Genomic DNA, 27,797 nt, shown 5'->3' with positions numbered 1-27,797 from the left:
TTTATGAAGTGCATTTATTCCTTCCAAAATAAAAGAATAAAATAATACTTACTTTTTGTGAGAAATATGTGTAGAATTCTTTTTCCCTTGATTTTCTGTTTTAAGTATCCAGGCATGTGAGCACACATACAGAAATGTAGATACTTCTAGCCTGAAATTATGTTAGTTGTATTGAATGATTATCATTTTTTTCTGTCTTGACTTTGGTTGAAATGGCTTTGATCCACATTAGTGTTTCAGTTAAGCCAAGATTAAAAGCTGCACTTCTTGTTCAGTAAAGGTTGTTTAATATTTTTATATGGCATAGTGCATTACATTTATTTTATGTATAATAATACATATTATGTTGAGGATATTATGTTGAGGAAAAATCTCAAAAGGAAAACTAAATATTTGCTATTCTTTAGGTTGCAGAATCCATATGAATGTCCTTTCAATGGAAGCAGAAGGCAAGACTGTGCCTGTCGAAATGATTACCTTGCAGCTGGCTTCACGGTTTTTAGCAAAATAAGATTTGATATAGCTTCTATGCAAATTAAAAGTAAGCATTTTGTTAGTTTTAGCCAATTTGAGCATTCTATTGAAATCATATTTGGTCACAATTACCAAATTACAATTTTCACCCACTTACAGATCCAGCTGTGCCATCTTGGGGCAAGCAAAATTCTTTCTTAATTTAAGAATTCAATGTCAATTTCAAAAGAAAGAAAGAAAAAAAAGAAAAAAAGAACACCACTACTTACCTTGTTAATTTGTCCCAAGTGGTCAAGCGGTATGAATCGCACAGATTCATATTTTGTATGTGAGCTACCTTATTTTCTAAGGTTTTGTTCCCATTATTTCATTTTGTTTTAGTCCGTGACTTATTTTTCTTATGGAAGTCTTCATTTCTATGTTCTGCTTAGTCCCTTCTCAGACCTCGGCAGACACTAAATAAATGGACAGGGAATCTTGCAGTGCTTTAAGCCCCTGCCTGAAGCTGGAAAGTTGGCCCACAACCAGCTCACATGCAGTGTCCAGGTGCACATCCATCTTCCTCCTAGCCCACTCATATCTCAGAGAGAAATCTGGACCTGTAGGTTGGACTAGTGGTGCAATAACCAAAATTCAAACCATTGTTTCTCAAATCAAAGCACACAACCTTCCCTTCCAAACAAACAACAAACAAAAAAAAACCCCACCCAATGCAAACAATAAAACACCCATGTTCACACTTTTCACTGTTTCCCCCTGAACTTCAAATGCAGCAGTTTGTGTAATTTTCTGTTTTCTAGCCACAGATTTTCTTTTTGCTCAGACTATACTTGGGAGAGCAGTACCATTTGCTACAGCTGGAGATTGCTACAGTGCGGCCAGATGTCCACAGGTATTTATGATTTCTTACTCCCTTGAAATGTTTATATTAGAGGGGGAAAAAAAAAAAAAGGTGACTTGTTTAGATCTGTAAGGTTCTAAACCAAGGTTCTAAACCAATCTCCTATTCTGTGAGGTCAGTGTAAAACATTAATAAGTTGCGGGTTTTTTCTTACTTTCTTCTCTCCTGTTCCACCATTCCCCCCCGATAGTTTCTCCCTTAAATTGTTTACTACACCCTTTCCCTGTAGGCTCCATGTATGTGCATCCAGCTTTCAGTGTGTTTCATGTATTGCTCTGCCTCCCTCAGGATGTGATGTATCCTTTGTTTCCCCTAACACTTTCTCAGTCTTTGTTCTCCTCTAGTGACTTTTCTATAATCCTGCATAATTTTCCTTATCTTTTCTCAGTTTCTCTCCTGATGCTTCATGTCTTTGAAGACTACCAGAGGAAATCAATCTTTTTTAGCAGTTTACTTTAAAATTTCTACATTCATTGTTGTGTCTACATTAGTGTTCTTGTTTTATTGGGTGGTGCTTTTTAAATTAATCTCTATATTGTCCCACTTTACCGCTTATTGTTTCACATCACAGAGTAGTTTTGAAAGACATGAACTGGATGAAGCCAAAGCCAACAATGGCTTCAGAGGAAGGATCTTAATACGCTCTAAGGCTATTGAGGATTCAGTCCATGGGACTAGGGGAGAGTCCCATCTGTGAACTGTCTACAGACATTGGGCTCTCTGGAGCAGTTTTTACTTTACAGGTCTGCTTATACTGCATTGCCCTTCTTGATGATGATGATGTAGCCCTAGTCTGGACTAAGCAACTTTTAGAGCCCACTGGGAGAAACAGGATTCCTTAGAAAACACTTCAGCTTATCTTACTGTATTTGACAATTTAGGATGAGGTCAACTGTCCTCTGGAAGTTAATTTCTTTTCACTGATTATAAAGGAGTTAAGGCCAACTGTCTCACACTTGCTTTGAAGTGAATTCCTGTTGTCCATCTCTCCTGGTTGCCTAAACTTAAGGACAGCTTTGTGGGTGGATGCAGCTAGAGACAATCCATGTGCAACTTATGTACAAATGAAGTGCCTAGGTTTGGTAGACTTAAACCCCTGACAAAAAAACCTGTTGAAGTTCGTTACAGTCTTGGATGGCTTCAACCTGCAAATCCTTTGGGTGCAGTATGATACAAATCTGTTTGCCATATTTGGCTTCTGTTGGGAGGTCATTCTGCTTACATGGCTTGGCACTGACACATTTCCATCTATAAGTTCTGACTGAAGCCAGCATTTCTGATGCAGTCAAAAGTCTCCCATTCCAGTACTTTTAGTCCCTGAAATATGTTCCTGGCCTTGCATATGCTGCATGGTATGTCAGACAGCTCTTGAGCTGTCATTGTAATCGTAAAAGCATTTCTCATTTATTTTTGCAAAATGAGATCATCATGAGAGAAGTTACTTTGGAACTGTTAATTGTGGGAATCATTCCACACCATTTTTATGAATTTCCTCCTTCATTAAATGGAAATCTTCCACTTTGTGGATACTTGAAGAACAATCTGCCCTAACCATATGAGTTTTTAGTAGCTCATCCTGAGTTCCATGACTGCTATAAGCACAGCAACTTTACATCAAAGTGTTCTCAAAATAAATCTGCCATACTATAAAGAGCAATATAACTGATTTTTTGCAAAAGAATTTAAGTAAATCATCATAATAAAAGCTATATATATATTTATATATGTATGACTTTATTAAGCAATAAAACACAGAAGCTACCATTTGCAATAAAAAAATTACTAGGTCTGAATACAGAAATCTAGACTTTCAGTGAATAATTCAGAGGTGTGCAGTTTTCTGATTGTAGTGCTGCCTGAACTAATCATTAGGCTCTTTGTGGAGATAGTACTTCTTTGTAGCATATTGCACTTCTCTGTGAATGCAAATTAATAATTTTCTGTATCCTAGTTTGTTTACCAAGGTAGTGCAATTTGTTACTTTTAATAATTTCCTATTCTCATAGGAACTGACTGAAGCTAGTTTTCAGAGTCTGTATTTGTGTAGGCAAAATGTTTTAGAATCGATAGCTTCTATATCTGTTGTGAATGGTTTGTATTGCAAAACATTCTACTTAAAAATATAGTTATGTATTTTAACATCCACTTATGTTCTTGTTCAATTGTGTTATTTTTTATACTGAAAGAGCAATGGAACGTGATAAGATGATGATGCTGTGTGATGATGCTGATGCTTAGACAGTGTGCAAACATTTGAAAATTAGGTGTCCAAGAAGTGATTTGTCTTTACAGACAGTATGTTTTGATCAAGTTATTTCCAAAAAGTTCAAGAACTTAAAAAAAATACAGTATTTCAAGAAAACCAGCTTCATTCTTGCCTATTGCAAGTCTGTACTTCTTGTAAATGAAAATTTCATTTATAGAAGGGCAACAATAATTTCAGTTGTCTGATGCTAGTTTTGTCTTCATACTCAGATACTACAGATCAACTGATGCACAGCTGGTGCTTATTGCAGAATAACTTAGTTTTGTGTTGTGGGTGTCCTTAGAAAGAGCAAAATGCAGCATAACCAACCCATATTTTGTACACACCTTTGAGTACTTCATGTTTAAACATATCCTAAGTGATATGTGCAAATATGCCCATGTAAAGTCTTTTAGTGTTTTGAACTCAGTTTATCAGCTCTGTATTTTCCTTTTTTTTTTTCTTTTCCTTATATTTTGTTTGTTTGGTTGGTTGGTTTGTTTTGTTTTGTTTCCCTAGGGACAGTTCAGCATTAACTTGGCTGGTACAGGTCTGAGATTATCCAGTACAGTGAGGTGGATTGCTCAGGGCAACTATGCAACTGCTGACATACACAAATCCCACGTGAGTCAATGCTGTTTTCCTTTACCTGCTCTTACAGCTTGGACAAGAGGTACAAGTGTTGACTGTAGTGAAAGCTACAGTGATTTTTGTGAATCAGAAATAGTATTCAAGGTCTCTGACCCATTTAAGTTGTCTTCAGCAATGTTCAATCACACTGTCCAGTATCTAATTCAGATCAGCACTCCCTGCCTACCCTTCTCTTAGCTGATTTCAAGAGGTTATTATTGTATTAATTTGGTTTATTAGAAGCTTTGAAGATACTTTAAAAAAACCCCCAAACATAACACCAAACCCTCCACATTTTGTTTAAGATCATCCTACTACAGATGATTCTTTTTGTTGCTTACTCCCAACTTTATTAACATTGAAAACCAGAAGTCCTGTTAAACAAGAACAGTAAGTATGCATGGTTTAAGATAACATTGGATGGTAAGCCTGGGAACAAGGGGAAGAGTGGTAGTGATAAAGGATCTCTGTTTCTGTTTTGCTGATGCTGCTGTCTCTTGATTTAGTGTTTCTAGGTATGATTTGTCAAAAGGTCTGTTGTGTGCAAACCTTGAGAAGCCTTTTGTGCAACTGTGATTTTAATCACTTTTCTTGATTGACTCTTTGTCTAATTTCCAGGATGGTACTAAAATATATGGAAGATGTGGAGGATTTTGCGGAAAATGTGTTCCTAACACAATTATTGGTCTCCAACTTCAAATACAGTGAGAACTCTGATATACTAAGAGCATCGAAGCAGGGACATTTGCCATTTAGGTTCAAATTTTAGGTGCTCTGTATATGTATATTAAATTTTTTTCGTGTCTGTAGTGCTCATTACTGTAATGTTCACTAATAAGAATTCCTGTTCTCCTCAGGATTTACTCAAGGTCATATTATCTGTTTGTGGGCTAGCAAGTGCATAAATCACAATCAGAAACCTCCAGGTTTTAAAGGAGAAGCATTTATTCAAAGTACAGTATATATTAGCAAGTAAATTGTACTGGGATTACTCCCATGGGTAACACTCTAAATTTTATCATAATTTTAATTCTTTACCTGTAACTTACCAGTATAATGCTTTATGCAGTATTCAGTAAAATTTATACTCTACTGATCTTTTTTGATAGATTGTGCTAAAACACAGAAAGGAAAGATTTACTGTTATATAAAGAGACAGGTAATTTCAAATACTTCCAATTTTGTGCAAACTTGTAGGGACTACCTGTCAATAACTAACAGCAGAAAAGTACATAGCCAAAATGCCTGAGATAGTTTTATAGATCTGTGTGTTTCTCTGTCAGTGAAAGCATTTTTCCCCATCCTTTTCATTATATTCTTTGTGGTGCTCAAATCCTAGCAGTAATACTGAGAAGTGTGGTTTAACCTTTGGAGTCTTTGTAGCACATGTTAAACATCAGGTCTTAGGTTTGCTGTGGTTACAGGAAAAGAAAACAAGGAAACAAATTGCTTCAAAACCTGATTTTAAATCCTCCCCTCTCATCCAAGTATACTGTGAAAGCAGTGTATTCTGTTTACCTTAGGATCTTGTGTATAATTGCATAAATATGTATTTGCTTAAACACTTTCCATATCCACCTTACTCCTATAGCCTGGCCAATGGCACATTAGCAAAGGTTGTAGTGTCCTTCAAAGTCTGATTCAGCATAATTTTCAATAACCTCAGTGAAAAATCTGGACAAAGGTAGCATCAAGCCCCACAGTGGTTTTGCTGTCCATCTTTAACTCAGTTTGATTATTCAATGTTTGTAAATACAGTTCTAACATCTGCTATTTGAAGAAGAGTTACAAGGTTTAAAAAATGATCTAGCCCTTTGGTTTGTTGGTTTGTATTACTTTACAGTCCAGAACTGTAGAAATATATGCATATACAGATAATATGTTTTAGGGCCAAGTCTCAGGTATTCAGAATAAAATTTTCTACCTGCATAATAATGTATATTGTTGTACCAGATAACCATAATGTACCAGATAACTATACATGCTTTTTCTGACTATACGCATTCTGTAAGCCAAATATTTATTTTGCATGCCAGTACAATTGGTAGATCAAGTGGCAGCTATATCATATTTTTACCCACAAAGAGTTAGCCATGAATTAGCAATATGTATTAATTAAAAACAATACTGTACCACAGAAGTGTATGAAGCTTCTTTAAAGATAACACGTATAGGCAATTATTTTGTGATCTCTGCATCAGAAATGTATTTTTGCACTATGTGCCTTAAAATAGTTGTAAACATTAATAAGACTATAAAACATTATTTTCCTAGGAGTGTTTACATTTGCAATTAAAATCTTGTAATTTATAAAATATTTATATAATAAATATGCTTGTGTGAATGGTACCAGGATACTTTTGTTTGGGTTCTTTTTGATATTGTACTCTGTGTACAAAATGTTGAAAAACATTTCAGCTTCTTTCTGCACAAAATAATTACATTCTTAATACTTCTTTACAGTGCTATACATTGACTTGTACTGGAATAACTGGAGGTTATAGCAACAGGAACAATTTCCAAGGAAGCAAATCCTGCTTCAGAGGGAAGAACTCCATGTCTGTCTGCTCTGTCCAGTTATCCTCCCACATTTAGTTATATTTTTGGGAGGGTTGCCCTGTAAAGTGTTAACTGAAATAATGTAGAAATCTGAAATAGTTTTTCTCTCTTTCTGCTAACTCAAATCTTTATACCATGGTCTGTTGCCTGCTGCTTTGGCAGAAGGGCAACTGCAGTTCATCTCTATCCCCAAGGGAGGACTTTTTTCTTTTCAGCTCATTTAAAGGCTACAACATGTTCAGCTCTGCTCCCACAAAGTCACTCTGAAAATCCACTGCCAAACAGTGACTTTTAACATGGTATCCAATACATCATGCTTTTCTTGGATATAAAAATTATTTTTGAATAAAAATGTATTTTCTATACTTCTAGCATATCATGTCGTCCAATTTCTGCATAGAACAGCACTATGTTGTATCGTAGTTTTTTGCATCTTTTCATTCCTATGTCCTTGATTCAGCGTTTCAGCCCTGCTGTTGGGAAAAAATAATCATTATGTTCTGACATTTTGTGACTGTGTAAGAATCTTTTGGGGTTTTTTTTAGGGTGATGAAAAAGGGCTTAATCAGTCATCCCATTTTCAACTTTTTAACTTTTTATCCTGAGGACAATTTAGGACAGCATAGGCCTGATGATCTGCTCTGAGGAAATTGGAGACTTCATGATGCTGACATGTTAGGGGGCCATGCAAACAAAAAAGCATATCATGGGTTGTACTTGCAGCAAGATGTTTCCATACCCTTTAATTGAAATTGCTCTGAATTTCCACCCCACTGGGCAGCCGAGATGCTTGCCAGAGTGGCAGGGTGCTCCACGACAGTGTTGTGAGCTCCACCTCCTGGGTCTGCATGTGCTGAGCTCCCCATGGCTGGCCACAGTCACACAATTCTCCTGCTTGGGTTCATGCTTAGGAAATGAAATGCTTTACTGCCCAATCTCTATTCCAGAGAGAGAGAAAAAAAATAAATGGTAATAGCTAAAGAGGATTGTAACAATGCTTTGTTAGATGGCTTCCAGGATCTTTTCAATCCCATCAATGGCAGCATTACATATTAGGTGCCAGAACTGCACTTAACTTGCCTGTGTGTACACACACACACATTTAATACTTATCTGAATATTAAGTGCCAAAAAGGAACTAAATGTGAAAAACCTTGTTTCTCACATTTCTCTAACAAAATGTCACTTGATGTGTCATGTAACTGTACCTGTGATTTCTCTTGATGAATTCATCCTCTAGACGTCTTCTACTTGTAGCACCCCAGAGGTTATATGTGGGAGGTGGCAGAGGTGGTGGAAACTTTGGCTCTGGGTACACTAAGAGGTCTCTGTTCTAGCAGAATTCATCCTGGTCTGTTGTGCCACTCTCCCTCTGCAGAGAAGCAGGATGTGCCCAGGTGTTGGATCTGGAATGTGTGTGTTGTACAATCAGTCAATCCTATGTTCGTGGGCAGAGTTGTGACTGAGGGATCTCGGCACATGTGTGTGATTGTGCAGGTTTCTGATGGACAGTCATGTGTTTTCATTTCTAACTAAAAGGCTGTAATATCCAAGACATACTTGTTAAGATGAAGGAAAGGTTTGGGGTTTTCTTCCACTTCTGTAACCTGGAATATGTTCAGTGTAACTTCTGTGTTTTGTCGGCTATTTGAAATGAAAGTTACATGTAGCAGGGAAGGGGGGTTTTGTCTTTGCATTTTTATTGCAGTAAAACATGAGATTCCTGGGAAATTCAGGGTATGAATAAAGTACTACTGTCTTGCAAGTGCTTTCTATATCTTGCAAAGCTTTAAATGAGATTAGGAAGAAGTATGTGGGGTTGTTTTTATACTTTCCTTATAGAAACAGATATGTGAAATTTGGTATTCTGTGGCTATCAAAACTGAACTTGAATTATAAGTTGATCAGAAATATGCTGTAATATTTTAACTTTAACTGAAAAAATATAAAGGAAAACTATTTACAAAAATAACTTTGGAGGAAGTGAACTGAATATTTTAATAAGGAACGTTAAAATGAACATCATATATAAACATCACAGCTGAGATTTCAAAGTAATCTATGTTGGCAGTTAATCCATGTTGGCAGTTAATGCATGTTGGGTTTATTTATAAACTGAAACAATTTCCTACTGCACACCAAAGAAGCCTGTCAAAGCATTTTTCAAGAAATAATTTTCATGATACAACAGACTTCCATATTTCTACTTTTGTAGAAATTGAACCATCTAATACTAAAGGCTGCACTTAAATGCCTTGCACAGTTATGTGGTATCTTACTTGATGCAGGTAGAGTACGACTGGAGGTCACCACTGCAGAACCAATATAAAATAATATCCTTTAAAGGCTAGAAAGTGGCAACTCCAGGGAAGCATTTGTATCCTATAGACCTGTTTATGGTCTCTCTTGTATGGCGTCTTTTGCTCTCCTACAGTATTTGGCCATCATTTTCTGAGCATTTTTGATTTTTCAGGTCTCACTATTCATTATCTAATCATTAAAACATGGAGGGGGCCCCCTCTCTCTTTCTGGTGTGCTTTGGAAATAAGCTTTATAGATCACAGAAAAAAAAATACTGCCTTTAAAGGGCATTCCTATTTCACAGTACTGGCTTCCCTTCAGACAGAGAAGAACTGTGATAGTAGGGGTAAACTACCTGCATTTGTTCAAACAGAAGTACAAGCTATCTGACTTGGGGTTGGACCTGACATTTAATATTGCCATCCACAGAAGGTGGTTTGCTTTTGCACAGTTAAATTTATTTTGCAATACTACAGCTTGAGAGGCTTTTCTGAGCTTTGTTTATTCTGGCTTTAAAGAAGCAATCTGTGCTCTGTTTCTGATAAATTTCTCCTTGTGTTCAGTTATGATAGATATTTCTTTGAGTTGATTGTGTAAAAATACTGTTGCAGCAGAGCAGAGCAAAGATCTAACTGTATTTATGTCTATATTCTGCCTTTAAACATGAACAGCTGTGCATGCATTCATCTGTTTCATGTCTGACTCTGTGCTGCCATCCAGAACCTTTTCCTTTTCAATAAACTCTTTAATCTGCATGTGGGTTTTATCTCTGATCCTGCAACAAAACTTTCTTGTCCACATATGTTTTTCAAATCTTATTTGCATAATTAAACAAAGCATGCAACGTGGAGAATCCGAGCTGTAAATGGTAGCAAATGACTCTCTCTGAAGAGCTGAAATAAAACAAGCTATTTCTGTCTTGCTCATCATTACTATTTTGTTTTGGAAAGCAAAACCCCTCATTTATGAATACTGAAAGGCTTTTTTTGAAATAACTGTATGGGCTTATTTTGCAGTCTGGTTTACAGAAGCAAGAAACATTCAAGGAGAGCTCACGAATTTTCTACTTGCAGAAGATTTGAGTGATTCACAGCAGCAGCATAGATTTGCACCTTGTAGGATGAAATCCTTTTTTGCACTTCAGCTGCCTCTGGCAGTCATTTATTGATCATGTTAATGACATTCATGGTCAGTTCATAATTATCCATGAGTATTTTAATTTACTTTTGGAAGATGGAATAATTAAAAATGTGGTTGCACAGAATGCAAATAGAAATTTGTGCTAGTAAAATCAGTTTTAAACTTTTTTTAAAGTTTCTTTTTAGTGTTTTGTATTTAAAACATCTTGCAGAAAAGCTTATTGTAAAAAAAATTATTTTACACCTCAGTAAAGAAAACAGCAGCCATGCTAGCTTTTGTATTCCTGAAAGCTCTGTAAATCAGACAGGGCTAAAAAGGCTGCCACCAGTAGCCCCTTTCATCAGGGCTTACAGGGTATTTAACTAAGAATTCTTTTTCCCTTCAATAATTGTTTTCTGTCTTGGGTTTATTTCTACCTTTGCTGGAAAAGTAAGTGTCTCCAGTTCCTTAACTAAATTTCCACTTCTAATTTCTGAGAAAGAAGGGAAAATAAGTAAATTCATAGTTGCTACCTCAAAGGGAAACCACACAACCTGTATGCTGACATAAAACCAGGACTCAAAAGTGCACAGCAAAGAATGACATTATTTTGCTTCTAGAGGCCTCTTTTCCATGGCAGGATTAGAGAGTCACTGCCATTTTTTCTTTTGTGGACAAGTGAATTTTTGGTATCATGCTGCCAAATATTTACAGAGAGATTATTTTGAGACATGTCTCTGGTGAATGCAGATAGGCAGATATAAAAAAGGGAAATAATTCTTTGGTCTGGAAGCTCAGTCTCCTGCAATGTACTTGTCTGACCAGCTGTCGACAGCATTGCCTCATATGAAATTCAATGCTCAGAGTATTTCCCAAGCAGCAAAGGAAGTGAAGTGTGGAGCACTGTTTCCAGCATTAACTTACACCCTGCTTAAGCAGAGGGAGAGAGAGGGTTTAAATGAGGAAATGTGCTTCTGGCTACCTGAAAATCTTACCTAGCCCATATGCAACCAACCCCCTCACCATTGTTACCAGTGTTGTGTTTTTACTGCCATATTAAATTATATATAAGCTGTAAGGACTATAAAATTTTAATTAAAAAATGTATCTACAGGCAATTTTGTACTGCTCAGCGACTTTTTCTCTCTGTTTTGTTCTGCACACTGCAAACATTATTTCATACCTCTTGTGTGCACTTGACTTTTCTAACCAAAAAATAATTCTTCTGGAGACATTAGTTCTTAAAAATTTTTCTTTTTGCTTTACTCACAGTAAAAAGTGAGGTCTCTTATTTTAATGATATTGCCCTAGAAACACACATTCAAGCAACCTGATATTTTAGTATTTAAATATTTTTACCCACCCCCACATTTACATTCTTGATCAAGCCAGTGGCATTTTCCATATCAAAAGACATAAACCAGCACAAGCATGAGAACTAACCTGGCAAAGTTGTTTGGGTTTCTTTGTAACATGGTACACTACAAAAAATGTATGTGAATTGGTGTGACCACACTTCAGTATAAGAAAAGATTTCTGGGTGTGATTCCACAAGTCAGCATAGCAGGCCATACTTCTAGCCCTTCACTGAATCCCAAAAATACCCATATAATTCTGCACTGGTGCACAGATGTTTTATGAGGATCCAGTTCCCCACGTTGAGACCTCAGGCTTTGGGGTTTTTTTGGATGTTTGTTCCTGGCCATATGCCTTCCTCCAGCATTTTGTTCAGGACAAAGCACGTGGTTATTTTTCAAAATTGTTATTTTTCAAAATGTGCTATTGCTGATAGAAATACGGAATAAATGGTGTAACAGAGTTAACTCTTGTGTTATTTTTTTTTAATCAGGAGTTGCTATTTGAAACTTCTGTCTTATTTGAAAGGTTGCCAGTTAAATTCCCCATAGCTATACAAGAATCACTTGCTTTGAAAGTAGAAATTTCATGCAAATATGAGGGCATGTTTTGCTTTAAAGATCTCACTGTATACTGTGCTGCTACTTCACACTGCCTTTACCATATGAGCCAAAGCTAAATCATGTGATGCCAAGTATGTGCTAAAGATATCAGAAAAATAAATATGAGGACATTAAAATGACCTCTTGATATGCAGGAGACAGGTTGTCATCCCTATATAGCTTATACTAGCAGATGATAGTCTCAAATCTAGATCTTCTTCCTAAAAAACCAGCATGATTCCATTTGCTGAATTACAAAGTATGCCCAAGAATCTCCCTTGCATATATAAAATCCCTGCTTGTTCATCTGGGAAGTGATCCTCACTCAGCTCATTGACCCTGTCGTTTCTTCAGTGATAATGTCCTGATTCTTTGTCATCATGAGGGCTTGGCTGTGAGGTTGGAGGCAGGGTGCTGCTTGCTTCCAGCCTGGGCTTCAGCAGTCAGCATAGAGCTTGTGCCTCCACATCACCCAAGGGCACTGTGGTAGCTGGTTCCTCAGAATCAATCTCATAGTTTTTCCTGCAGGTGCTGCTGTCAAGGAGCCCAGGTGTCCTGTGGGCAGCTCCAAGGCTCAGCACTGGGGTGTTTGCTGTGTCCTGCTCAGGACAGACCTTATTCTGCCCTGCTGAAGGTCAGGAGCCCACAGACTTTCAGCTCGTTGAAAAGAGAAAGACACATCAAACATGAAAGATGCCTTCTTCAAATCTCAGGTTGGGTGGTTTAGGATCTTGACTGCTCATAATTTTTATTATATGTAACAAATTTTACAAGTTCATTACTGTAATAACAAGATGCTCCATCTGACATCAGTGGTCTATTTTATATAGCCAGAGGCTTTGGGACAGGGGAACTGTAAAACACTGAGCAATGAAAGATGTAAGGTAGGCATGCTGTTAAAATCTGGGAAATGATCTGATGATTTCCCATCCAGCTCTCTGCATACCTTCATTAGACTCAAAAGTACTTCTTAACAAGAAAATGTGACTCAATACAGACAAGAAATATTGAACAGGTCTTGCCAGGCATCAGTTCAACTCTTGCAGCAGATGGCCGCATCTGCCTTAGTATGTAGTAGCACAACACAGCACAACACAGTTCATCTCTGAATGTCTGTAGGTATAAATCCCCACTCCAAGGCAGGGTCCCTGCTTGCTGCAGGGAGCCTCTGGCACATGCTGCTCCAAAATGTTCCCTCACACTGTCCAGAGAACAGTAGAGGCCAAAATAGCACCAAGAAATGTGTCAATAATTTAATGCCAGAGCCAGCAAGACAGAGGTCACCTCATGTTCCAGCTTTGCTTCATTTGCTGGCCCAGGAGCAGCCCTGAGGATGACAGCAAAGAGATTCTCGTTGTTCCTCTCACAGACAGCTTACACTCTTCACCTTGGCCACAGAACATCATTCCTAGAGACCTTTGCTGCCAAAGGTGGGATAAACGCTGTGATGAAACTCTTCCCAATATATTTCCAGTGCATGGTGTTGTGCTGGGTCAATATCAGCCTTCCCTCTCTCATAAGCAGCAATGCTAAATTGGAACACTAAACTTCCTTGCATGCATTTTGAAGGGGGAGGATGCTCACTTGACGAAAACATCTCAAATTTTTAAGAAGTTGCAGAAGAGTCTGTAATTCTGGCAGATTATGGCAGAGGGGGAATTCGTGGTTTTGAATAACACAGAGTGGTGCCAGATCCTCTATTTTTATTTCAAGGGAAGTTTTATTAATAATTGTGACACACAATCTGACTCCAGATTTCTCTATCCCAGACCTCTCACATATGATGTCCTTGGCTATCACAGCAGCAGCAGGAGGCTGGCTGTGGTGGGGTGGTTTCCATGGGCAAAGCAGAGGGGTTGCCATAATGAGCCCACACAGGCTTGGCACCTCTCCTAGAAACACACAGTATGGTATGTTTGTTCACTACAAATATATTTTGCTATGCTGGGGGCTGTTCAGTGGCCCTAGAAAGAGAGAGATTTGTGTTTTGGTGGCCAAGCACAAGAAGAAAAGTGCTGCAACACTGAAGGGTGTCTGGAGCACTGCACTTACCCAGACAGCCCTTTACTGCTACACAGCTCTCATGCACTGCCTCAGCATAGAAACGTGGGACAGAAGTTCACAAATTAGGACTGGAAACATCTGGTTCACATTTACCCAGAAAAGTTTGCGTCAGACACCAACTGCTTGGCCCAATGGAGAGAGGGAGCATATTTCTTAAGCATCTTCAAACTAGGCACAATTTCTGAATTTGAAGTAATAAATTAGGGCTTAAGGAAACCATTTGGAATCAGATGGCTGAAACAGAGACATTCTCTGAGAAGACATAGCTGTTTATGTTAGTGATCTGATTTCTCTTCCCTCTTTATTGTGCAACTTTTATAAGAATCTGCATACACCCTTTGAGAGAAGTATTTGACCTGAAAACTGGAAAGTTTGCTCAGTAGCACAATAAAGCTTCAGGTGGGCCTAAAGTGCACTTGAAGTGATCTAAAATTTTGCAGTATGGTTTGCATATATTACACCACTGTAATATTAGAGCAGTCACTTTCTTATTATTTTCTTCAGCACACATTGAATCCACAAACTGAAATCAGGAGCAAGCCAGTACCCTAATGTTGCACAGGGTGGTGACAAAACAATTCTAATAACACAACAGTTTGATTTGTGCTATGTACAGACTTAACCACTCCAAATATTTTCTTGTCATACAGCTGCATTAAAGTCTGCTTATATAATATACTTTGGCCATGTTTTAATGACTTACTCATTTGGCAGATGTTCATTCTTTTTAAGAACTTTGTTGATTGTAGTTTAAATTAACTTCAGAACTACATAGCAAGTTTCAGTCCTTCCACATTAGGAATTACAAGTTCTGTAGATGCTGGAGAAGGAAAAGTACGTTTATTGCTTCTGATTCATTCCTTTGCCAGACTGCTTCTTTTCCCTCCCTCCCTCCCTCCCTCCCTTCCTCCCTCCCTCTGTGATTTTTTTTTTTTTTAATGAGGTCTTTTGGTCCATAAATTCCTTCCTTTCTGAATTAAGCATGAAAATAGCACTAGGCATAAGGACGGTAGTCACTGAAGAGCAGTGCTCTCTAGAGGCAAGGCCAGGAGCAAATATGGTGGGGAAGAAGTGAGGTTCTAGAAGTGAGGTACTAGGGAGGGCTGGAAACTCCCTTACTCTTAGTCCCGAAATATTTTATTAGACTTTCTTTTTATATTTAAATATGGTCAGTTTGGGATAGTTGCTTCTTTGAGCAGCCAAGCAGAGGAACCTGAATGGGGCCTGAACTACAGAATTTGCCTCTTGGATGTTGTGCCATCAAAGTGGGTACTGGAGATGGAGAAACTATTCCACATTACAAACTGCTGGTCTTTGAAGAGTAAAAGTACTGTCCAGTATTAGAAACAGTTGTTTCCCAGGATCCTATTGTTTTAGAAACAATAAAAATTACATTCTCAAGGGACAATGTAAATACAAGCTCTTTATTTTTGTAAAGGCAGTAGCTGAGTTTAACACACTGAATGGCTCCAGCCTTTCAGGTACCTGAAAAAGATTGTGAAGAAAATACCTTCCCAGCTGTACCTATAAGTTTCTATCAGTAGGTGACAATATCAAATCAATCCTTGGCCTGAGACTTACAGAGGCATTTCAGTGACTTGAAAGCCACATGACCAGATTTTTTCAAAGGTATTCAGTCATCTTATTCTCAGTGATTTAAGTATGAACTTAGTCTCTAAATATATTCCATTTCTGGCCAGAAGTACCACTTAAAAATTATTTATGCATTCAGGAGCGAAAGCTTTTGTAATAAAACAGAGGTGTGCAGAGAGGCTCAGCTTGTTCCAAACAAGCTTGTTTGACTATCAGACATGATGCACCCACATGAACCTGTGCAGGAAAATCATCCCTGCTAAGGCACGTACTTAGATCGCCTCCAAAATCTCACCTCCCACCCTCTGCACTGCAAAGACATTTGCTGTGAATTTCTTTTCTGTGGATTTTGGCCACAACTAACACAGGCTGATTGTGATATGCTCATGATTTTTAACACTACATATGAGTTTCAGTCAGATCTTTTGTAGCAATATGTAACTCCTAGTCTGGGAGATGGAATGCAGCCAGTTGGAAAAGCACGCTTTGATGGCAGTGTAAGTGGCAGCGAGTGCAATGGTTTGAATCTGGGGACAGCCCTGTCCTCAGCAGTAGTAGCTTAGCAGTACTTGGCAGGATTTATCATTTTCCCACTTTAAATCTAATTTTAAGGATTATTCTCCCTCCCTCCCTCCCTCCCTCCCATTTCATCTATGTGTCTTTTTCTTCAAATGCCACATAATCTCCATCCCATACCTGTTCCATTGCAAATTCCCACACACGTGCATCCTCATGTTGTACGTTCCACACCTCTGCTGCTGTTTGATGCTGCATTTGAAACCCGATGGTGGAGGAAATCCTGCCCTCCCTTGCTGGCACAACCATGCTGTATGAGTTCCTGCTGTCTACACCCACTTTTAGCATGTTTTTGCATATGAGCAAAGAGGATGATCACAAGCGTAACCATGCTTGTCTGGAAGTGGGCTATTCACACTTGGATAATTTTCATATAAGAAGCTAGATGCCTAAACTCATGTTCAACACATAAATAAACATGCCCTGCTTTTAAGCATCTGCCATTCTCATGGCCTTTGCAAACATCATTTAAATGTGCAGTCTTTGGCATCCAGCTGGGGAAGTTTTGGCTTATGTTTCCAGAGGCCTGTAAGAATAACCTTAATGTGTGCCATTATTTTAAAGGCATAAATACAGTGATCTGAAAGCAGACTTCTGGGTTTGCCATCAATCCTGGGCAAAACATCAGAGTTACTGATGAAAAGTTCTCTGCAACTCAATGCTATCAGCCATGCCACTTGGTCTGGCTTTATGGAAAACAATTCATCCGACTCACAAAGAACACACTTTGAGCTATTTTAACGCAGAAGGTTTAGCAAAATAAGATGGTTGATCGAGGTTTTAAGATTATAAAGTTATTTAGGCTTCTGTAGGCACAATTTAACACAGTCACCATGGTATTTTTCATTCGCAGAAGGAAGGAAAATGTAACTGTAGAAGAGAAAACATCCACTGATGACTCTTTTTTTAATCAGACCCCACAGGGACTAGTTCTTGGCCCCATACAAGAATGAGGGGGGAAAATAATTAAGATGTGAATGAAAATTACCACACAAAATGCAGAGCCCCACCCCTTCATTCCTAGCTGGTTTCCAACTAGAAGGCCAAGTAGATCAGGTTGCTCAGGATCCCGTTGGAAATTTGAGTTTTGAATATCTTCAACAATGGAGACTTCACAGTCTCTGAGAACCCTCTTCCAGTGTTTGACCACCCTCATACTGAGGAAAAAAATCTATCTTGCTAACTAATTTGACTTTGCTGTGTTGCAATTTATGTCTGCTGCCTTACACACTTCCAAATAGAATATGGTTTCTTCTTCTCTACGACCCCAATAAATTTTTGCAGACAGGAATAATGTCCCTCTAAAGACATCTCTTCTCTGGACCAAACAAGCCCTGCTGTTCACCATCCAATGAATCAATTTCCACATATCTTATACTTGACGGGCCTTGTCCATGTCTCACCAGTTTGCCTCCAAGGATACAGTAGAAAGCCTTGCTATAGTCAAAGAAAACAGCATGTCCTGCTCTCCCCCGTCTGATTGCCAGTCACCTGAGTACAGAGGACTACCAGGCTGTTCATCACTCACTCCACTCTGGCTGCTCCCAAACATTTCTGATCTTATATGTTCTTTGGAATGTCTTCCAGAAGGAAAATCTCCATAACCTTCCAGTATTTAAAAGGCAGCTACAAAGAGGACAGAGTCTCTCTCTTTGCAAGGAGCCACATAGGGGAGACAAGGTGTAAGAGACGGTGTGAAGATCCCTCATCTGCCTCACGACCATTGTCAAGGACAGAGACTGAAACCCCCAAAAGGGACTTTAAATTCTCAATGCAGGACTTCTGGCCTGGCTGAGGTGGGATGTTGGCCAAGTGCTGCCTGCAGGTGTGTTTGGTGGAAAAACCCAGCACCCATATCGGAACATCAGAACCTGAGCAGAAACAATGAGTAAGTCACGGCGAAGTGACTGCGCCTGCTGACTTGTACTGGTTGACACTGTACCTGCTGACGACCGACTTGTTCTGAGTTCTCTAAATGAACACACTGCAATGATTTCCCCCACCTGTTTGGCCAACTGCCTGTCGCTTCGGAGAGGACTATAAGAACCCCTGAGTTAACCACAGACTTTGTGATCACCCCACTGGAGAAACACACGTCTATAGGCATCTTCAAAAGCCTCGAGGACTCGACACTCCATGTTGGTAGCTATAATCCCCTTCCCCTCTTTTCTGTCTTTCTTACTATTCTCTTTTCTCTCCCCACTATCGCATTTGTTGGCACTAAATAAAGGTGCATTTGTGATTGAGTAAACTGAGTTTGTCCCCCGCTGTGTCTTTTGCGCTCTGAGATCTCTAAAACGAACCATCACGAACCCCGCTTGTGTGAGCGGATCGTGACACAAGGACACCAGGTACAAGTTGCACTAAGAGGTGTTTCATCTTGGTGTACAGAAGAAATTATTTCAGTGAGAGCAATCATTTACTGGAATAACCTCTCCAGGATGTGGTAGAATCCTCTGTCATTGGAGAACTTCCATATGTGATTGGTCAGGGTGCTACTACCATCTATAATCTCCCTTTCCCATAAAATGTTGAACCAAATAATCATTTAAGGTTCCTTCCAACCTCATATGAATCTATGATTCTGATTTACAGGCATTAAGATGGGCAGATGCAGCAGCAAGGTAAGTGGTTCATGTCCTTCCACTTTCTGTCAGAGCCTGGTGAAAAGACCAGACTTCTCCCCACTGGCTTCAGACTGGATGTGAAATGCAGCCCTCCATGCCACAGCATCCCATGCACCAGGACAGGGACTTTGGCAGGGGATGGGAATGTAAGGGGGGAGAGAAGGGACAACCTGTGACCCCTCTAACTGCCCTGGCAGGATCTGGCAGTGCTCTGTTGATGGAGTCCTTCAGTGTGACAGAGGGATGGCTTGGTGTACAATATCATTCCCTCCGTGTCTTCAAAACTGAACTCTGTCACCACCGCTGCTGCCTCCCTTGCCTCCCAACTAAAGAAAAAGGGCTTCCTTCTGAAATTTCTGGAGCAAGATATTCCCTGAAAGCTGCCTTTTTCTGATCCCACCCTGAAAACACATAATGTTGAGCATTTCAGAACACAAGTGAAGAAGAAAAGCTTAGTGCTGGATTAAAGCCACTTTTGGCAAAAGATAAAAGACAGTCTCTCTCTCTCCCTCTCCCTCTCTCTCATGCACACACACAGACAAACAGGAAGAAAAGCTCTCAGGGGCACAATCAATTACAGTTCATATCTCTTCTGAGCTGTCAGAGATAGTCTCTGGCACAGGCCCTGCTGGAGTGCAAACCCAAAAGGGATTTCAAAAACAAATCCTCATCTGGTGTATACCTTGTATACCAGTACAGCCCAAAGCAATTTGTGGAACAGGAGGAAGACGATTAATACATGATGATACATAAGCACAAGGAATATTTTTCTCTTAACTGAATTTCCTCTGGCCTCCTCTAGTGAACTGACTGAAACAAAGGCTTTGCTGTTTCGTGCTGCTCGTGAAAAGTTTAAGATTTTTAAAAATTTGACTCAGTCCCAACCAGGACAGACATATTTTTACACACAGCTGTATGTATAAACACAGACACAAATAGGAAATTCTAAGAATATTTAACTTGGAAAATTCAACATCCAATATGAAATGCAGACCTGCCGCTGGTATATGGGCTTGTCCGTTCTGCTGCTGCTGAAAGTGCCTGCAAAACTAGCCAGAGTACGGATTACAAACTCAGAGAGATATCCCTCTGGAAGGTATTGTGAAAATGTCACCAGACCTTCCTCGAGAGAAACAGCAGCTCGCATTTTATCAGTTACAACTGGGAAGCACATCTCCACTGCAAATATTTGCAATCAACCCAGACTTAAATATTTGTTCTCTTATCAGGGGATCAGACCTAGGTTATCATGACAGCGCTGTAAATCCTGACTAATGCGGCTGACATGAACTATAGGAGCTTTGCTACGGTCATGTAGGGAAACGCCTATACAAATTTGTTAGACCTTTATACCATAGACCCCAAATCACCATGCAGCAACTTGTGAAGGTGTTTGCAAAGAACGAATTGGGCCCCTGTGGCTGCAGGGTGTCATCCTCTGAGGCTAAATTCAGTTGGAGATTGTGCAAGGGGTTGTACATGCTTGAGCAGACCAGGAGAGCACTAAAATGCTGCTGATGGGTCCTTTGACTCTACCTCTGAGGCTTTCCCAACACTTCAGGCCGTAGACAGCAGGTAGTTTAGGGCTGTGTGATATTGCTGTCTATCTTCAGCAAGTTCCCTCTCCCTTCCCACCCACCTGCTTCTCAAGCCTGATGCAAATCTATTGCTTATTCATTTTGATGTTTCATTCAGTTTATCTTGCACCTTTCTGAAATATTCATTTCTGGCCTCACGGCAGCTTTTTGTGATCCAAACACAAAAGTGCTGTGTGTGAGTGCAGAAATTAAGAACACATCTAAGGGGAGAGCAGGGACAAATCTTACCCAAGGGGATGTGGGGAGGGGCTTTGGTTTTTAGGATTCCAGGAGGCCTTGGCCAGGATGGTAGGATTGTAATAAATTTAAAAAAAAACACCCCAGTTTAAATCTGCAACAAAGACAAATTGCAAGTGTAAATTAGAAGGCTAAATCCTACTCAACAGCTCTTTAGATCTCGAGCAATGAGTTGACCCACATGCCTGATTACAGCAATGGAATGTTCTGGCATTGCTTGTTGCTAAGCTTAACACTTTAGAGTACTTGGTACCTCAGTGTCTACGAAGGGCTACAAGCCTGGGCAGTGTGCATGGGCAGAGGAGCCCAAGGATGTAAGTCCAGGGAATGGGATCAGGATCTGACCTTATGGTTCCAAGCTAGGGTTGAAGGTTTCTGTGGTTATAGGAGAAGAGAGAGCTGCTAGAGGGATTAACAGCCTGGTTTCTGATGATCAGACCTTTCTAAGGGCTGTGGAGTTGTGTCTGAGAAGCAACTTCAAAAGTAACCCAAGACATGAAATGCTTGGTGGATCTTGTCACCTGTTTCAGTTCTGCTCTGCAGAGCAGGACTGATTTACCAAGGCCCAGTCAGGAAGCCAGGGCTCTGTCTGTGGCTACAGACTTGCTTCTGTCCCAAGGAAGAGATGGCAAAACTTTATTCATTCAAATTTTTGCCAGTTGTTGCTGATGGTCAATATAACATGATCCAAATGCTGCTGGGTGTGGCATCCTTTTGCATTGCTTTTCATGTGATTGCCACAAAGTGAAACAGGAGTTGCTGAATTCAGAGGTTATTGAAAATGAAACCATCTGAGGTACATAAAGAAGAAGAAATTGGGAGGGGGAAGCTCAGGTTTTCTTTCTTTTCTTTTCTTTTTTTTTTTTTTTAAGGTTTTTCTAAATATTGTAGAGCATGTTGTAGAAAAAAAAAATTAGCCATCTGTCTGACAGATATTAGTAAAGTGGAGACTGTGTTAAAAATAATGTGCCAGGTTGTCCTCTGCAGAAAGTTAATAAAGAGAAGGAAGTGAAAGACTGCTCATTATTTTTAATGACTTTTGCTTTCCAGCAGAGTGCCTGTATCTCCCAGCCTTTACATTCTGCCTTACTTCAGTTCATTATGGCACATTCAACTGCCCTGGAGAATGATGGCTTTGTTCTAAAATACCAAATATATCAAGAGGGCCCTGGCCTAGCCTGGCTGGGCTGTTAATCACAGCTCCAGCGCCAGGAGGAGGATGCTGAGAAGGGCCTGTTGCACGGGGAGTCCAGCTTGGATGGCTGGGAGTGCTTTGGTAGGGAGAGCCATGGCAGGCACTGGTGCTGCTGAACACCCTGTGCAAAGCTGCCAGGAGAATGGATTAAGTGGTGCTTGGCAACTGCCTGGATGTTTTCTGCCTGCATATCTCTATATCTGTCTCTCTTACAGGCTCCACCTGGCATTAGCATCTCATTCCCTGTCAACAGGTATTTTTTTTTATTAACTTTAAAATATAGGATGCATTTGGCAGTTCAGAAGATGAAGATTCATGAGTGTGCAATTCAGAACACAGTCCCAAGCAAAGCACCCAGAGCTTCCAGCTACATCTGCAGGCTCCTTGCACCCAGCAGGTAGAAAAGTCGAAAGCAGAAGCTGCATTTCCAGATTTGAGAACAACTAGCTTTTCTCAAAAGGTTTGCTTGAAAAAAATCCATGCCGTCATTCACTTCAATTTTTCTGATATGCTCTTTGATAAATCAAGGCCCATGCTGTAGCCACAGTGCAATTACAGTGATTTGTTTGGAAACAAGATGCAAATTTTCTATTGCGGTGGTTCGGTGCTGCCTTCGGGGAACTCACATCCAGTTCTCTGGCTAGCTCTTGCATTGAGCTCGCATTAAAGATATAGATCAGTAGGCTAAGATACCTTCTGATCCAGTGGGTCTTTGCCGTGGGCAGAAGCGTGGCGACGGTGAGGAATGAAGAGCGGGCTCTTGTGGGTTTGAACAGGGGTTTATTCACCAGACTGGGAACTCACAAAAAGCCCCTTTTCCCCTCTGTTCTCACCTTAAGTACCGGGGTGGGGACAGGGAAAGTGTACAGCTTGGAACCAATCTGGAAAGGGGGGGAGTGACCCAGGACAAAAGGACCACCAATAGGACAATTAGATGCATAAAAAGGGGTGTGGGGGAACTGAGAACCTGCCAAATCACTACAGTCTCACTAGAACTTTCCGGTTCTCAGGACAGGGCTGCAGACTGATGGACAGGACTTCATAACTTGGGAAAGACCAAAGGGCTTGACATGGGTGTACGGGGAGGAACCATTTTAAAGCAAGGAACAAGAGCATGCATAACTTGGCAAAACCCAAAATACACCACAACATTCTATGGCTCTGAAGAAACATCTAAAAAAGGTCCATAGCCAGGCTCCAGGATCTTTGCAGGTTTTTTTTCTTAGTAGTTCCTCAGAAACTCATTTGCCAGCAGATTTTGTTGTCATGCTCTGCCTCATTCCTTAATAATGGTTGAGGCCCTGCAGCAAAACCTGCATCATGCATATGGTATGAAACATAATGCAAAAATTCCAAACACCATGGAGAAGCCCCTGCATGGCTTGGGGCAGTAGCAGGGGATGCAGGGAGACCTCGCACAGCAGCTGGAGTGCTTCCTTGAGTCTTTCCTTGCCACTCTCAGTCTCAGCTGCTGTTCCAGGGGGAGCAGAGGCTCTGGGAAACTGCACTGGGCAAATTCATAACCCTTCCAGAGCAAATGACAATCCATTGGAACAACTGCCCTCATAAATCAGCCTGGCAAACAGGAGGAGGATTGGATTTTTCTGACATTGCAGCAAGACTTGGATGTGATGTTGGGAAGTCAGTGCTGATCCTTTAAATTCTAGCCACAGTAAACTGGCTGATATTTTGAATTTGCTTACCTTTTAACACAGAAAAAGGCCAAAACTCATTTATATTGGCTAACCACATTTTTTCTGCCTGTCTTAATCCAGGAAGTTAAAATCATGACCAGAAATTTGTCCCCTTCTCTAAACAGTGGCATGCTGGTGTTTATAAAAAAGATCTCCATCATGATCCTTCCCAACTGCTTGAGGAGTGAAATGAGAGTGTCAGCCAGGGAGGAAAATCCTGTGTGAAAACTTAGCACAGAGTCAGGCAGAGTATTTTTGGAGGTGGGATGGGTTGTTTGTTTGTTTTCCAGCTCTACCAGGCACAAAACTTGGCTGTAGCCTAACATGCTACAGAGGACTCTTTTGTCTCTAAGTTAATGAAAGAGATGCCTGATAGATGGCTACTGGCAAGCTAAATAGAAGAGATGGGATTCGACGGATGTCAGGAAAAAAAAAGCAAAAGGAAGGGAATCAAAATGTTCAAGAAGATCATTTAAGGTCCTTGTTCTGCGAGAGAGAGAGTAACTGGTTTCACTTCCCAGAGGCTAATCCTGCCCTAATTGACTTATTATTGGAGTCTGAAAGAAAACAATCCATGTGGCTGTGATAGCAGGGCCAGAGAAGGCATGATTGTGGCTGCTGAGGGGAACATGGGGAGACAATAGCTGCAGTGTGTGAAGTGACACAGGATAGCGTGTGCAGATCCCAGCAGTGTAAGAGCCCTAACTGGGCACACTGTTTAGTGTTACAGGGTGGATGGGGAGCATTGAGAACAGGCTCAGGATTCATTTCCACTCTGTGGTTTCAAATACTTCTGGGAGAAAAAAACTCAACCTCTTCCCAAATGCAGGCCAGACAATCAGGGATCACATGTTACCAAAAAAACCCAATGTGCAACCTATAGCTTACTCACGAACTACAAAAAACAAACGATGCACTTACAACAGACGCACACTCAGGACAGTGAGATCCTCAGAGGTGACTCTATGCACGTGGTATAACAGAGTTCTAAGATGCATCAAAATATAGCAAGTCCGGGAACCAAGCAAAGGCTGAGGAGATTTGCATTTTTTCACATTGGGAAAATCAGTTGTCTTTTCTGTTAAGATGACAAAATTACTTTGAGTGCCTAGTTTGCATAATTAAAATACATAGCTAGAAAAGAATTCAAATTTGGGCTAAATTAGACTGAGAAAACTACAGTCAGTTTTGATCATTTTGCTTGACATGGACTTTTTTTGTATTATAAATGCATAGAAGATACAGTATTACAAAAATGTGAACTATTACAGGATGCCTCAGGGATGCAATTCATTATCCAGAAAAACTTTCAAATAAGCAGACACAAATGCATGGTAAATTACAATGAAATTCCAGTGGAATTACAGCTTTCTTCCATAACAGGGCAGATGACCTCATCTCATGAATGTTATTACTGTGACTCTTGTGGTTCTTCAGGGAACCTGAGCTTTGATAGTATGAGCATATGATAAATTAAAGAAGTCAAACACAGAAGAAAATCCAGCAGAGAGTAGAAGTGTGTAGAAAAATACCTTCCTCCTCTTCAGATAAACTTAAATCTAAGTATTTTCCTGACTGAAACGGGTGGAAACGCATTCTCCAGAATGACTTGGTGATCCCATCAGATTTGATTCGTAGCTGTGGTTTGGCAAGGAAGGTGTAAAAATCTGGCATCTTCTGTTGAACCAAGTTTTCTGACACTTCGGGCCAGGCTTTTCAAGTAGAGTTAAGAAAGGAAAAGTCTAAAATTAGCTGACCAGAAGTATTTTACATTGTTGGAGTACATATATGTGCAGGCAATGGGCATTGCTAAGTAAGAGAAAGGATCATTGGAAAGCAAGGAGATGAGACATCACACAAGTTTGCATTTTCTCCTAGGTTACAGCTACAGGAAGACCAAAAAAGAGTAATGTTCCTCTCTGAACACAGCATGTACTACAACCCTTTGTGAAGTAGAGGTAACTGAGGTCCTTGTTAATAATAGATCCTTTGGGGTGGATTAGAGAGAAATGACACCAAATGAGCAGCAGGTTTATTTCAGAATGATTTGGTTGAAATGGAAAGGAGGTATTTAGCCATTTTGCTTATTATCTGTAGAAATACAGTGATACAAAAGCATAAAAAGTAACACCTAAGAAAATGTATAGGGAAAGGGAAGGAAGAGAAAAAGAAGGTAAGAGTACAAAGATACCACCACCTCTGGACCTAGCAATGAGATTGCTGCAATTTCAAATTTTGTTGGTAGAAGTGGTGGTCTCAGTCTTGATCCATCAGGAGTGGGGAAATCCCATGAAACACAGGAGTTTAATAGGTTTATGTAAGTTTATGTTTATGGAATTTCCAGGTAGCCATCCTGGGCAGGATAGAGAGTTTTATACCATCTGATGAAACACTGTGTATCACATGCAGTCCTTTGGTGGAAGGCCTCAGAAATGAGTCTGGGGGCACTTTGGGGTTCTTTGACATGACATGCCAGCTGCCTCTCACATCAGTGTAGTTAAACCAGTTATGCCCCATCAGAGGGGACTAGGTGTACGTGGGAGTGCCCTGATACTTCCCCAGAGGGGAGTTTTCACATCTGAGCCAGTGGTGCAAGGGAGGATATTGGCATGGTAAAAGCACTGTCCCACCAGGCAGGATCTGCTTCTTTCCTTATCTGGCTCAAACTCCAGCGTGCAGTCTCTGGTGGTGGTTGCTCACACCCTCTGCACTTGTACTGTTACCTCACACATTGTCAGCAAATCTCTCCTGCTTTTGCTGAGGTCAATCATTTGAGTCATTAGAACCCTTAATATTTCAGCCTCTCACAGCCTGTTGCAGAGAATGAGATGTGCCATCCAGGTGAGTTCAGGAACTCCTTTCACACCACTTATTGAAGGTGGGGATCCTTCTGCCAGTTCTTGGGGCTCTCCTTGATGGCTGGGTCACGTGTTCTGCCTGCAGTTTGTCAGGGAGGGCTTGCAATTCTAAGAGCTGCTCCAGAACCATGTTTTCTGGTTGTACAGACAAAGAAACACATCTGCAAATTTTAGTAAAGTACTCTGAAGTTAGAAAATTTCAGAAATTCTAAAAATCCTCTCCAAGCTTGGCCTTACTGCAGACTTTTTAATGTGAAAGAACCATCTGCTGTACCACACAGTAAAATAAAAAAAAAAAAACAACAAAACAAAACAAAAATAAACACAGGTGGTAGAGGCAGGGAAAAAAGCTCTCAGAGAAATTGGTGCATTTCTCACTTATTAGGACATTTCCTTCATTTTAAGCATAATTTATTTTGTTTCAACTGCATGGTTTCTGCACATTTCCTTTGAAACATCTGTAATTCTTTTGGCAGAGATCTGAGGCAATACAGTGCAGTCTCATCTGGGAAGAGTATCCTAGGAAAGTGTAAATATCACAAAGTTGTAAAGAAAATAAAAAAAAAAAAAAAACAAAAGCAAACAAACAAACAAAAAACATTAGCATTGAAGGGCTTGAGAAAAAACTGGACTAGATTGGAGACAAGTGAAATCACCACACTGGGTGACTTGGGTAAGATGGAAAAGGAGGAGGAGGAGGAGGCTGGTGTCAGCCCATCCTGTGGGGCCAGGAGAGGCGTCCTCTCTCAAGCCTCTGGAACTCATAAAACCACATTTCTGATGGACTCACCTTTCATAGATGACTGATTTTTAACTTAATTGTAATAAGAGTGAGACATGAACTCTCTCCTCAGTGGAATCCACCCAGGGGACAGAAACTGTGACTGAGGAGTCAATTATTTGGAGATTACTAAGGCAAAGCCCTGCAGTATGTTTTGGTCCTGCCAATTGCTACAGGATCATTCACTTCCCCAGGAGAGAACTCCAGCACGAACAAAGCACACAAGCTGCTCAGTTAGACCAAGTCTGGGGGTTCAGGAAGGGTTGAGCACCAAACAAAGCCCACGAGAGCACTGTCCACATCCCTCACAATGCAGGGTGGCCTCTCAAATCCCATCAAGCTGGCAGCTCTGTGCAGTGCAAAGATGTGCACAGACACTTGCTGAAG

General features: G+C 40.2%; 1 protein-coding gene across 1 annotated transcript in view; it reads left to right on the top strand.

Moving 5' to 3' along the window:
- ADAMTS20 (ADAM metallopeptidase with thrombospondin type 1 motif 20) overlaps positions 1–6,756 on the top strand; it is an 88,986-nt gene extending 82,230 nt beyond the window's left edge. The window contains exons 36-39 of the mRNA XM_066183111.1: positions 408–541; positions 1,275–1,366; positions 4,140–4,244; positions 4,869–6,756. Of these exons, the coding sequence (XP_066039208.1) occupies positions 408–541; positions 1,275–1,366; positions 4,140–4,244; positions 4,869–4,958 (421 nt within the window). The 3' untranslated portion in view covers positions 4,959–6,756. The remainder of the gene's footprint in view (positions 1–407; positions 542–1,274; positions 1,367–4,139; positions 4,245–4,868) is intronic.
- Positions 6,757–27,797: the final 21,041 nt, after the last annotated feature.

Source organism: Chamaea fasciata, unplaced genomic scaffold (assembly GCF_029207755.1).
Source record: "Chamaea fasciata isolate MVZ Bird 193981 ecotype frontalis unplaced genomic scaffold, bChaFas1.0.hap1 SCAF_5, whole genome shotgun sequence".
In the NCBI taxonomy this organism is placed as follows: Eukaryota; Metazoa; Chordata; class Aves; order Passeriformes; family Sylviidae; genus Chamaea; species Chamaea fasciata.
Note: the sequence above shows the minus strand (reverse complement) of the source record. Positions and strands in the feature narration are given on the sequence as shown.